General features: G+C 48.1%; 1 protein-coding gene across 1 annotated transcript; it reads left to right on the top strand.

The window, feature by feature from the left end:
• Nucleotides 1-764: 764 nt before the first annotated feature.
• LOC131298699 (uncharacterized) lies at nt 765-3,116 on the top strand. Its single transcript, XM_058324177.1, has 4 exons — nt 765-831; nt 1,618-1,767; nt 2,827-2,942; nt 3,093-3,116. The coding sequence occupies exons 1-4, from the start codon at nt 765-767 to the stop codon at nt 3,114-3,116; spliced, it is 357 nt and encodes a 118-aa protein (XP_058180160.1).
• The last annotated feature ends 11,256 nt before the right edge of the window (nt 3,117-14,372 follow it).

Below are 14,372 nucleotides of genomic sequence, written 5' to 3'. Positions count from 1 at the left end.
TCCCTGCTACCTTTAACCTGCTGCTGGGCAGGCCATGGCTTCATAAGGCCGACATCATGGCGGTGCCTTCAACTCTGCATCAAAAGGTCATGCTGGGGCTCCCTACCGAGACTTTAACGATCTGTGGAGATTCGGGGATCCGCCCGCTCGCGGATGATGAAACGCTTGTTTTGGGAATTATGCACGGGGCAGAAGACTCAGACTTTGGAGGTTTCTCTTTTGACACGTCGGGCTCAGTTCTCGCCATCGCCATGGATGATGATTTTACCATAAGTTCAACTGTCCTCGAGATGATGAGGAAAATGTCATTCATGCCGGGCCTAGGGCTTGGGATCAACCAGCGAGGGATCGCTGAGTTCCCTGTCTTTCCTTTAACCGAAGGCCGCTTTGGTTTGGGTTACACTCTGCCGGCTAAAGACGCCAAAAAGAGGAAAGACACGGGAAAACCTCGAACCCTTTTTGGTAACCCCGATAGCTATTTTGTTCGGGAAGGAGGAGGCTCTGCTTACTCGGGACAGATAGAGCCATTTTGGGATCCAGAGACTTGCACTTGGCTGCCAGGTTTCGAAATCTTTGCTGCAGACACCTGTTCTGATGATGAAGAGGAGATAGCCGAAGAAGAGCTCGCTAAGGGGGAATTCAAGAAACAGCTGGGTCGGACGAAGGAGAAGTTTGACTGGTTGAGGCCTTTTGATCAAGGAAATCTGGAGATGTTGTTCTCCTAAGTAGGTTTGGTTGGCAAGGATGAAGAAGCTGAGGTGCTGATGCTTGGGCCCGACTCATCAGATATTCTCGAGGATCCTACCTCTCTCATTGTGGAGGCGAAAGGAAGTATTAATAACTGCATTTTCACTGCACGCCTGACATGCATTGATGATGTATCTGAATCTGACACAGAGTCTGTCGAGTCTAAGTCTAGCTCAGAGTCAGAGTTTGTGCCTCTCGGCCTTCCACGTCGTAGCTTTTACTTTGAGTTTGAGTCGTTTGTACTTGGCAACCCTGTTGGGCTTTATGAAATGCATGATCTTGCTTCTGACTACTTTGCTAGCTTCTATATCAATTGTGTCGACCCTGACAATGAAGGAACAAACTTCGACGGGAACATCCCGGCTGAGTTGCGTTCCCTCATCGAAAAGGAAGACGAAAGACGTGCTCAGCCTCTAAAAGAAGAAGTAATTTTTATAAACTTGAAAGACGAGGATGACCCCCGCATGATGCAAATTGGTGCAAATCTGTCCCCGAAAAATCACGCTGGAACAATAGAGCTTCTTAAAGAATTCTCCGAGGTTTTCACATGGTCCCATAAGGATATGCCCTGCATCGATCCTGAAATAGTATAGCATCAAATCTCGTTAGAGCCCGGGGTTGTCCCTGTCAAACAGAAACTCCGCAGGATGAGGCCGGATTGGCTTCAGAAAATCAAAGAGGAGGTTACCAAGCAGATTGACGCGGGATTCATAAGGGTCGCAGAGTACCCCAAATGGGTCGCCAACATCGTGCCTGTCCCCAAGAAGGATGGGAGAATCCGAGTCTGCGTCGACTTCAGGGACTTAAGCAAGATAAGCCCCAAAGACAGTTTTCTCTTGCCACACATTGACGTGCTTGTGGATAACACAGCGGGGCATGCCTTGCTCTCTTTTGTTGACGGATTCTCAGGGTACAACCAGATCTCTGTGGCACCCGAGGACCAAGAGAAAACTACATTTGTCACAGAGTGGGGCACTTATTGCTATGTGAAGATGCCATTTGGGTTGAAGAACGCCGGATGTACTTTCCAAAGGGCCCAGACGACCTTGTTTCATGACTTTATCCATAAGACCGTTGAGATCTACATCGACGACATGATTGTGAAGGCAAAGGAGGAAAAGGACTATCTTCCTTCACTCAAGCAGTTTCTTGAAAGGCTTCGCAGGTACAACGTACGATTAAACCCGCAAAAGTGCACATTTGGAGTCACGGCAGGCAAGATGTTAGGATTTCTGATCACCGCAAGGGGAATCGAAGTGGATCCTTCCAAAATCAAGGCGATTCTCGAAATTGAGCCACCAAAGTCCGAGAAAGGCGTACGAAGCTTTCTAGGAAAAGTCCAGTTTATCAGTAGATTCATCTCCAAGCTAACTCTAACCTGCGAGCCGTTATTCCGTTTGCTCAAAAAAGGGGTCCCGTTCGAATGGACAGAGAAATGCCAGGTCGCCTTCGAATCTATTCAGAGGTATTTGCAGAGCCCGCCAGTACTAATGCCACCTGTGCCAGCCCGACCATTGATTCTTTATCTGTCGGTCTCTCCAACAGCCATGGGATGTCTACTAGCGCAGGAAGGGAGCAATGGGGTCGAGAAAGCTGTTTACTATCTGAGCAAGAAAATGGTGGGGTCTGAGGAGCGCTATACCCCTCTGGAGAAGACATGTTGGGCGCTGGTTTGGGCTACCAAAAAGCTTAGACACTACATGCTAGCCTACTCGGTGAGACTGATTTCTCGGATGGATCCTATCAAGTATTTGTTCGAGAAGCCCGCGCTCACCCATAAGCTAGCACGGTGGTTGCTTCTGCTGGCTGAGTTCGAACTCCAACACGTCACGAGAAAGTTTGTAAAGGGGCGTGCCGTGGCCGAATTTTTGGCCGATCACCCGATCGACGGCCCAGAAGACGCGGATTTCACTTTCCCTGACGAGGAGGTGCTAACGGTGGTCGAGGAAGTATGGACGCTCTATTTTGATGGAGCTGCTAACCAAAAGGGGTTTGGGATCGGAGTGTTGTTGATCACGCCCACCGGCGCTCACATTCCACTCGCTTTCAAATTGAATTTCAATGTTACCAATAATCAAGCTGAGTACGAGGCTTGCATTGTCGGAATGGAACCTGCTATGGCTTTAGGGGTCGAGAAGCTCGAAGTAATTGGAGATTCAAACTTGATGGTCTCCCAAGCCAATAGAGATTGGAAGGTTCGTGAGGAAAAGCTGAAGCCTTATCACCAAGATTTGGAAGAACTGATTCCTCGCTTCAATAAGGTGACTTCACCCATGTCCCACGCTTGAAGAATCAGTTCGCCGATGCTTTGTTGACTTTGGCTTCAATGATCGAACTTCCAATAGGCGTTAAGCTGCGGCCGATTGTGATTGAGCAGAGGGATTTGTCTGCTTATGAGTACGTCAACGCCATTGATGATGTCGATGATGGCCTACCCTGGTACCATGACATTTGGAACTTTGTGGAGCACGGGGAATTTCCTGTCGGGGCCACGAAGAAGGATCAGATTGCTTTACAAAGGTTAGCTTCTCAGTACATCATCTGTGGAGGGAAATTGTATCGAAGGTCTCACTGTGGGATGCACAAGCTCTGTGTCAACGATGTCGAAGCAATAGGATAATGGAAGAGGTTCACGAGGGAGTCTGCGGGCCTTATATGAGCGGCGTCATGCTCGCTAGGAAGATCCTCAGGCAAGGTTATTACTGGTCTACGATGGAATCGCAATGCATCGACTACGTACGGCGCTGTTACAAATGTCAAATCCACGCGAACTTGCAACATATCCCTCCGTCTAAATTGTATGGCATGACTTCACCGTGGCCTTTCTCTGTCTAGGGCATCGATGTTATTGGGATGATCAGGCCGTCTGCTTCAAATGGCCATAAGTTCATACTGGTGGCGATAGACTATTTCACCAAATGGGTCGAGGCTGAATCCTACAAAACCCTGACAACGGTTCAGGTCGCTCAATTCATTCGAAAGAACATCATCTATCAGTACGGTGTTCCTTAGGCATTTGTGTCGGATAACGGAAGTCATTTCAAAGGAAGGGTTCTAGAGCTCTTTGAGGAATTCGGCATTGAGATCCATCATTCGACGACCTATCGCCCACAAACAAATGGAGCGGTCGAGGCCGCAAACAAGAATGTTAAGATGATCATCAAGAAAACTACCGAGTCCACAAGGGATTGGCATGAGCAGCTGCCTCTCGCCCTTTGGGGGTATCGAACATCTATCCACACTTCAACTGGTGCGACTCCTTTCTCCTTGGTCTATGGGATGGAGGCAGTGCTTCCTATTGAGCTTGAGGTCCAATCACTGAGAATCATGGTTGAAAGTGGTCTCAAGGAATCTGAATGGTTAAGCGGGAGGTTTGTCGAACTGATATTGTTTGATGAAAGAAGGCTCCGAGCCTTGTATCATGTTCAAGGGTATCAACGTCGAATCGCTCACGCGTTCAACAAAAAGGTGAAATCCAGGGGCTTAATCGAAGGAGACATGGTCATAAAGGAAATCTGCGCCCCAGTGTTTGATCCCCGCGGGAAGTTCAGGCTGAAGCGATCCAGGCCTTACATCATCAAGACCATCCTATCCGGGGGTGTTGCTAAGCTCATCGACCTCGACGGTAACGAATTCAACACCCTGGTCAACCTGGATCAACTCAAGCGTTACTATCCCTGAGAGATGCTCGTTCGGTCGAAAACCACAAGGGTGGGCGATTCCAAGCAAAAGTTAGAGCAGCCTGCTAGACCGAAAACCTAAGGAGGCGGTTCTAGGCAAAAATAAATAGGCGAAAGTCAAAAGCTCGCTAGGCCGAAAACCTGAAAAGGATGATTCTAGGCAAAAGTTAGACCGTAAAAGGAGAGGAAAAATACACGAGTGAACCTTTGCCTGAACTACGTTCTGACCTAATTCCTTGAAAAGGGATACGTAGGCAATCTCACCTTAAGATTCAGTCATATTCTATCAAAATCTTGATCCAGGGTTGACATTTTCGAGTCCGCGTCGCAGTTTGAGAAGGTCGAGCACAAGTCAAAGCCGCATTGAAGAAAACCAGAAAAGGGGAAACCCATCGTCTCTCGACTTTATTACAAATTACTACTTTTGATACATGAGCTGAGCATAAAAGCCTTAAAACAGTTAAAGCATGAAAAACAGAACAAAATGCTTAAGAAGCCTAACGGCTCACAGTTTATTCTAAGCATAGCAAAGTGGCCCGGAGTCAGTTATTGTTTTCCCTTGCGTTCACATCCGCTCTCAACCACTGTCTGTAGCGATTCCTTAGCCTTCTGCCAAAATCTGGCATCTCAGCCTGAAGGGCTCTAAGGCCCCAGCACCTCTGGTAACCGTTAAGTGTTTAGGCATTGAAATTCGGGACACGAAAGTCCCCAATACTGATGCGGTGATTCTCCTGAGAAGCGCCCAGTTGGCGAAGGATACGGTCGGGAATATAGAAAGTAAAGCTTGACAGTCCTGCAATCACCATCCTATCGAATCCATCGGAGTGAATAGCCATATCCGGGAGGTCCAACCAGGAGCACCTCCAGACGATCTCGTCAGGCTGCATTTGCTGCATGAATTCGTACCAAGGCAAAGCGATGGCGCGCTTGAGCTTAGTCGCTATCCAAATCGCCGTCTGGATTGTACATCTTAATCAGCCGCATGATGTTCATTTGGCCACCCTCAAGAATAGTGTTTGCCAAACCCCGGGAAATGTTGAGCGAGCTGGCTAGTAGTTTGGACATGCTCACTTGATAAGGTGGAACAACAAGTGTAGGGGACAAGTAGGTTCGGAGGTATGCCTGGAATTCCTCAACGGTTGGGCCCATCTCGTTATTGCCAAAGCAAAAGACATGGACGTCAGGGTCCCAAAATCTGAGGGCAGCTCGTAGAAGCGCTGGGCGGAGCGGCACGTGTCGAAGAAAACGGAACGAAGCAAGACCGTGATATTGGAAATTGAGCCAGTCAACGCTTAGAAATTGCACCAACCAGGGCCTAAGTAAAGTTGGGAGGGGGTTATCCATGGAAAATGCCAGAATATGCTGAAGAAAATGGGAAGCAATGGAGCCGTGAAAGCCACAATGCATGCATCCCAGCTTTATAGGCCTTGGCCATTCTTTCCCATTTCCTATGATTCATTTGGACAACATACTAGCCTCCAAACTACACCACAGCAAAGGACTCTGCCTTCTGGGAGCTCAGAAACCGTATTCAAACCGTGTGAAGATAAAAACAAGAAGCCCCTTGAAAAAGGACAGTCGGTCAGTCAAGTGGGTCTGGCTCCCAAAAACCTGGCGTACGCCAATTTCTAACTGGTGTATACGTGTCCCCCACTTACTGGCGTACGGGGCCAAATTTATGGCATACGCTAGTAAGGTTCACCAGAAACCAGTCAGCAGCAGCTACTGCCTCCGCATGGTCGTTTTCAGTTCCGGGGCTCGCTTTGGCCAATTGATGATTCCTACAGGTCATGAATGACATTTGGGACTATAGCAAGGCGTTGGATTTCAAAAGCCACGCCCGATGAAGATTTCGGACCCTCGGCGGCCCGTTTCAAGCTCAAATCAAGGATACGGGAGGTCAAATCTCGTTTCAAGGGCTTTCGCCAAGTCTTATCATGCCGTACATGTTACATAGGACTTATGTGACTATGCGGGGGTGTTGGTTTCAGTCCGGGACCATATCGAGTCATCGTTTGCGTCTTTTGTCCGTTTTTGTGGCATTTTTAGCTTTTCTTCGGTATTTTCTTCATACCGGGACGATTGTACCAGTTTTGGTGGTTCATACAAGTCGTTATACACCTATGTTGTCTTTTCAAAGGGTCAGTTTCCTTGGCTTAGAAGAATGTCGGATTTTGGCCTACTAACGCCCAAATTTTCCGTATCCTCCGCGTGTCCGGGACATATGTCGTATCCTAGGATTTCTCTATCCCTCTTTCGTCGAGCTAAGTCAATTGTGTACATATGCAAGTGTCTTTTGTCGATTCAGAACATTCATTAATGCATGTTAGATATTAGTGGATGGTTTGTTCTTTTCCTTAACCAAATCTCATCAAAGCAAGGGAAATCGATAAACAGAAAATGCAGAAAATTATATACTACTATATTCAAAAAGCAAAGGCTTCAAAGCGGCGCAACGGCCCAAGCAGAACCAAAAAGTACCAAGGCACACAGGCCCTATACCAAAAGTCAAGTATCTACTATCTCAAAATGTCAAAAGGACAACAAAGTAAATCGAGGCTCGGTGATAGCCCTCAGTCATCAAAAAGGTCCTCATCGTCGTCGTCCTCCTCGCTCTCCTCCATCTCTCGCGGGTCCATCCGGAACCTAGGATCGTCCGCGGAGTCAGAGCTGCTGCTGATGGATGTTTGCTCTTCTTCTTCTTCTTCCTCCTCTCTTCTCTTCTTTTGTGAAGGTCCCTCGGCAGGCTTCTTCTCCGCGGGCCTTTTCCTCAATTCTTAGCGGAACTGGAGCTCCTCGCTAGCTGGAGTGATCTGCACTCCCCTCTGTACGCTCGTCGCTGGCCGAGAGGAGCTCGATGCTATCTTCTTTTGTGGAGGAGGCCGCACGCTCTTCCTCCTAGGAGCTGCCCTAGCGCGTCCCTGCATGTTCATTCAAATCATTTAGCATACGTTGTGCATATTGTATATATTGAAATGCTAAGTGCAGGAAATTTTGAAAGCAATCCTATCTAAGAGCAGAATGAGAAATTATACCTGAGGTTGCACAGCAGGAGCTAGAGCTGGCGGTGGGTAGTGTAACTGCAAAGAGGCGCCGCCAGCTATCTTGTGAAACTCTTTCTCCATGGCCTTCATCAAGCGCACCGTCTCTCGCACCCACTCCATCGGGGCCTGTGTTACAGTTTTGGCAAAATCAGAGTGCAAGCCAGATATATATGCCAAAAGTGAAGTAAGGAAAGTACAAAGGATGAAGAGTATCATACCGGTCCTGTGATCTCTGTTGGCTCTGTCCTGGCAGGCTCAAACCGAACTATAGCCTCTTCTCCTTGTGCATCCCGCACCGCTAAAGTCCAAGTAAGTTGGGGAAGGCCCGTCGCTGTGGTGTAGTTGCTCCTCTCTCTCGAGCGAGCTGCCCAGCTCCCCTGGCTCCGCCTCTCCTCGCCGGCCTCCAGCGCCTCGCCCTGCACGACAACGTGATCCAAAACCCCAAGTGGCCTTGCCAGGCATTGTCTCCGGTAAACGGCATAGTCACGCTCAGGCCTCAAAAAAGTAGCAAGACCAGCCGAAACAGTGAAGCGTCTCAGCTCAACCAGAGTGTACCTGTCCGTATGTGAAGCGTGAGTTGGAAGTGGCCCAGGAACCTAGTACTCAAGAAAGCCCAGTGACTGTCGTGTCACCCGGTCACCTAAGTACCACCGCCACCCAAAGGCTGACTCCAATAGCACCCGACTCGCTGTCACCATTCTACTCCTCGCCAAGTACTCAGGCTCAGGCTCTGCATTACTCCATGGGTCCCACTCCACCTGCGAGGCAAGTGCAAGGATTCAGAGTCAGACGGGCATCAGCGATAGCATTAAAGCAATTCTAAAGGCAGAATGGTCAAGTTGACGTGTTGCTTACCTAAGTACCTGACAGCTTGTCAAGGTATGACCTGAAGGCTAAGAGGCTCCCTCTCGATTTCTTCTTACCACTGTACAAAGGCCCCCAGATCATAGCACGTGGGAGCATCCTTAAGTTTGGACACTTATTCTCCGATGGGTACATCTTCAGCACTTCGTAAGCCCATAGCTGCAAATGTTCAGACAATCAAAGCATCAAGATACAGTTCATATGCAAGTCAAAGACAAGTGCAAGAAAGGAAAATAGGAAATGAATTGTAAGCTTCGTTTCTTACCTCCCACACTTTCTAGTAACCGGTAGTCGCCTTCTTCCCCCACGAGAACTCCCCCATAAAACCATAGCACGTTCCCAAAGCTGCTCCTCCCCAGTCAAAGCGCGAAGCTGTGCGTAAGTCGCGGAGGGCCGGCAAGTAAGACAGGTGCACTGTGGATCGCTTGTTCGGGTACAGCGTAGCCCCGAACAAGTACAACAAGTAGGCCCTCGCCATCTGCTCCGCCTCCTGCTCTGAGTCTGATGCCCTCCCTTGCAAATACCGCTTGAACTGGTCGTAATGGATGGTCTCCGCTTCGCCTGCCGGTGCCTGCCCTAAGAACCACTCCACTGCCCTGGTATCTCTGTAAATCTCTGAGTCAAACGGGATAGGCTCTCCTCCTACCCTCAAGCCAGTTAGAGCTGCAAAGTCTGACGGAGTCACTGTCATCTCCCCGATCGGAAAGTGGAAGGTATTTGAGGAATCCCACCACCTCTCAGCCAGTGCAGTAAGCAGGGCATAGTCACTCTTCACTGCCGTTAACGTGAGGATGAACGGCCGGAACCCTGCAGCGTCTACCAAAGCCCTGACTCGCTCCGGCAGCCCTCTATACAACTCAAGCGAGCTCGCAGGACCGCCGTGACCCGAGTACTGGCTACTCCTCTCTACATACAAAGACAGACAACAAAAAGAGATTCGTTAGCAAATGCAACTCAAGTCCAATAGTCAGTCGAATTCAGAATCTCAAAAGTAACTCTACGGTCGAAACAAGCATTACAGAGGTCGGTCAAAGCCACTCGGTGCTCGTGTTGCTTTATCCAATTCTGCTACCGGTTGAATCAAATCAAAGGCATTTTCAGTCAAGCCCCGGACTATGAGGCGTTACTTTCATCAGGGTACACTTCTTGGTCGGTTTCGAAGGCATTCTATTTATAAACCGGCCGATTCAAACTATTGGGCACGTTATCCTGGCACTTATCTTGTCATGACGGTCTGCCTAGTCAAAGTCAAGTTCAAAGGACTATGTTATCAATCCAGGCAGCTTATGATTTATTCAAGCTTGGCCTTAGCAGTTTTCATCGAAGTTGTTGGTGCTCTACAAGTCAATTCAGCTATGTCGAGTATTTTATAAGTCAAATCAAGTTTCAAAGTCGAGGCATACTATCCAAATTCTACTTTCTAAGTCGAGCTACAGTTCAAGGTTTTAACCTACGTGCATTGCAAGCTATGCTATGCCATTTCAAGCTACGTACTATTACAATGACAAAACATGAATATCGAAGTAAGTCCAAACATATACCTGCGCCCAATCCACGGATAGGTGTCTCTGTGGGTCTCTCAGTATGAGCTCTGCGTCGTAGTTATCCCGCAAAAGGTGCGAGGCTCTCAACCCCAGACGGTATGAACAAGTGCGGCTCTGGCAAAACATACGTGTCCGCTACAAACCTAGCACGGGGTGCCTGCCTTAAGGACTCAGCAAGTGTCACTGCACGCTCAAAGGACCATACCTCCCCCTGAGCCTCCTCGGCTACCTCGGTCTCATGCGCAAAAGCCTCTTCCTCGACCCTGGCTCTCTCAGTCTGTGCTCTCAAGCGCTTCTCCTCCTGAGCTCTCTCAACCTGCCGGAGCTGATCCTCTCGCGTTGCTAGCACTGCAGCCACCACCCCCGGGTTCTCTTGGAACAAACGGCCAAGCTGTTCCTCTGTCACAAACTCAGCAAAGTCCCCGCGCGTAATAGGAATGTGTGCCGAAAACCCCACTGCAGGCCTAAACTCAACCTCTGCTGCAGGTACCTCCTCAGATATCCCCTCTGCAACCATTGGATCCTTACCCCTTGCTGGATCCCTCCTCGGTGTCCCCGGCCGTTCACCATCACCGCTGCCCCCACCAGTGCCGCTGTCTCCAACCTCAACCGAACCCATCCCAGTGATGATCAAGCCTTCTACACCGCTCCGGGAATCCAACCGTTGGATTCGTGGGCCCCCTATGCCGACGGCAGCTGGCGTACGCTGTTCGTCGCCACCACCTACCTCCGTTGCATGGCCATCGCCGCCGCCTGAGCCACCAGAAACCCCTGCACCAGTCGCCGACGGAGCTTCGCCTATCGACTGATCGTCGATTTGAGGGCTCTCGGGCTCGCCCCTCAGCCGAACCTCGTCACCGCCACCTCTATCACCGCCATAGCCGCCTCCACCACCGGGTTCAGACATGGATGAATGGGTTGAGTAGGCACTGGGAGAAGATGGAAGAAAGAGAGTGAGATTGAAGGATTTGAAAGAGTTTTCGAGTATTTGGAGTTCGACATCGAAGGATTGGCGGTTTCACGTCGCCTGCAGGAGTTTATACAATGTGGAGCAGCATTGGGTCGGGTCTGGGCTCGAATCTTTTGAATTTATGGGCGTACGCCAGTTATAAGGTGCCGTACGCCAGTAATATTTGGGCCTTAGGCCTAAATCACTCCTTAAGTCAAAATCGATTCGTAAACTGGAGGCCCAGATGACCCCACGTCACACCAAAGCCCGGAGCAAAATTTTTCCAAGCAGAGATCCGTCCAATTTCAAATCAACGACGATCCATCCGTCCAATCTCGAATCAACGAAGATCCATCCGTCCAATTTCAAATCAACGACGATCCATCTGTCCAATCTCGAATCAACGACGATCCATCCGTCCAATTTCGAATCAACGACGATCCATCCGTCCAATTTCGAATCAACGACGATCCATCCGTCCAATTTCGAATCAACGACGATCCATCCGTCCAATTTCGAATCAACGACGATCCATCCGTCCAATTTCGAATCAACGACGATCCATCCGTCCAATTTCAAATCAACAACGATCCGTCCGTCCAATTTCAAATCAACGACGATCCATCCGTCCAATTTCAAATCAACGACGATCTATCCGTCCAAGTATCTTCTTTCCCCAACAGAGTCGATGCTCTTGCAGAGGGTTATTCTCCAGGAATCTCAGTTTTTTACGGAGCCCTGTGCAACCCTTCCAAAATAATTAAGCGGCAGTCCACCCATCCATATTATCCCCAGCAGCGGCAATTTTCCTCAATGATCCGCTCATTCCAAATTCAACCAAGCAGGTTCTTTAAAGTTCATGTATGTCCTGTTCTGGATAGCCTAGAATAGGGTGCCTAGAAAACCTTTGACGTTACTTGTACGAAGTCAATGGTGTTTCAAGTGCCGTCAAAGGGGGGCTACTGTAGACACCCTATTTTGGACTGTCCAGACCAGCTTGCTTATGGTTTTTGTCTCCCTAATGATGATTACGGTCAAGAACATTCTGAAGTTGGTGGTGTGTTTGAGCTTTGAGCGTCCAGAACCTCGTTCAAAACCTTTGTCAAGCCATACCCAGACCCTTCAAGCCAGAACCAAATGGCCTCAGCAAAACCATACTTGCTTACACTAGTACTTTTTGGCGTGCGCCGGTAAACTGCCATGTGTCAGTCATCGACCGTTGACTCAGCTCTAACCGGCGCACGCAAGTAAATATTCGGCGTTCGCTAGTCAAACCCTGTCAAACATCATTATTCAACCACGTGCTCGGGACTTTGGTGGCCACCTTGATGTAGGCTACAGTTCCCCTGATGATTATACTCTGCAGAGACGTTCCCCTCTCTCTCCTACATCCCCCATCACCTAGTCCCATGCATTAAATGCATGGGAGACTCTTCTCCCTAACCTAACCAACCCTTAACCCCAGCTGATTACTCTCTCTCAGTCCACTCTTGCTCTATAAATACCACCTCTTGCATTCATTTGCAAGGGGTTAACAACATTTAAAAGCCTAAAGCCCTTTTCCTCCTTTTGCTCTCTCTTCTCCTCCATTGAAAGAGAAAGGAAATGAGTTTTCACTCACACACTCCACTGCTATACACCCCACATTGTCATCATCCAATCTCTACCTCCCCAAACCAAAGCTCAAGTCATCCATTCATCCAAACCAAAGGTATACCACCTTTGTGGTTCTTTCTGTTTTCGACCCCTGAGGGGAATCAGTGAGGTCCAGGCTAGTAATCAATACTAGTCTTGGTCTCAAACTGGTAAAATATAACAATTGTGTGAGACAAACAATGGCGCACGCCAGTACCATCATGCCGTACGCCGGTCATGGCAGTATGTGCAGGGGATCATTGATCATCCATTTTTCTTGCTTATACTTATGTCACCGCCTTAGCATGCTAATAACCAGTTTTATAGCTTTCTGTATCCTAGAATTGTTTAGCTATAACATTCAATATTTGCTTCCTGCTTGCTTTAGAGGGCCTCTGGGATCCCTCTGATGGTGTTCCAGAGCCCAGTTAATGCAAAGCCAAGCATTGACCGCATGGTGTAACTGGCGTACGGGGTTTTATGACCGGCGTACGATAGTGACATCATGGTTCAGTGGCTGGCCCTTGCATTTAGCTTAGTCTTGGTCTCTTTTCATGTCCCCACACTGTTTATGGGGTATTCTGTTTCTTCTCATGGCTTCAAGCCATTCCTGCTATCTGTAATTTGTATATATGCTGATATTAACTGCGTGGTTTGTCCTGGGTGTGCGTTGGTCCTTTCTAGAGCCCAGAGGGTTGCAAACAAAGACTGTGAGACCAGATAAGTGAAGTACGCCAGTTATGTAGTGGTGTGCTTGTTCTCAATCTATATTCATCATTGCAAGCAAATCATCTCCATAAGCATTTTTGTCACATAACTGCAACTTATCACAGTTTTAATCCACATTAACTGTTCCCCGCCCTATGTAACGCCTCGATTTCTCAAGGGATTTCGGAAACATTAACCCTAAAATACACTGAATTTTACAAACTATTAAGCCCTTATTTATCCTTATACAAAAATTACAATTTCAAAATAATACAAAAATCTATGTACATTTACTTAATAAAAGCAACTCCAGAGCGACTCTAATTTTGACACGAATTCCAAGCAACGTTGGCCCAGACTCCGTTCCAGGGGTCCCACCTGTATCAACTGCTCCACTGTGGAATCCTGCACACTCTGGCAAATTGAACGCCGAAGCAAACGATTTGCCAGGATACAAACGTATCCTGAGTGATAATTCACTAAGTAGAAATCCTAAAACCCAATATCACAATTTACAGATCAACAATATAATAATTCATAATACACTGAAGGTACAAAATAATAACACATCGTCTTTTTCTTTACTATCCATCATCTTACATGTAATCTAAGGATTCTCTCCGCGAGATCCTTTCCTCCCACATCCGCTAACTACAATCGTCTCATGGGTCCACCCTTCCTCTTGCTTATCCTGCACCAGGGTCCTAGGTGAGTGCATCTAAGTTATGTACCAAGTATGTTCTCACTTAAGACCATAACAGGAGGATTGAGTCATCCCATGACGTATCGTACATTAGGGTCGGACATCCACTACCCCACGCTAACTATAACCGTCTCATGGGACCCATTCTCTTTCTCCAAGAGAAACTTCACATGACGTATCATACATTAACGTCTCACTAACTATAACCGTCTCATGGGACCCATTCTCTTCTTCAAAGCGAAACTTCCCATGACGTATCATACGTTAGCGTCTCACTAACTATAATCGTCTCATGGACCCATTCTCTTCCTCGAAGAGAAACTTCCCATGACGTATCATACGTTAGTGTCACAACACCGGGCCCCTCAGGTAACCCATTTCAACACAGGGCGCCATAGGTTACCCTTGCCATCACCATGGCTCAAATCACAATCCACACAATCACACTTTCAACACTTTATCAATTTTCATTTACTTAACATCGTCTACATGAGTCAC

The sequence above is a fragment of the Rhododendron vialii genome, chromosome 8a, assembly GCF_030253575.1.
Source record: "Rhododendron vialii isolate Sample 1 chromosome 8a, ASM3025357v1".
Taxonomy (NCBI): domain Eukaryota; kingdom Viridiplantae; phylum Streptophyta; class Magnoliopsida; order Ericales; family Ericaceae; genus Rhododendron; species Rhododendron vialii.
Note: the sequence above shows the minus strand (reverse complement) of the source record. Positions and strands in the feature narration are given on the sequence as shown.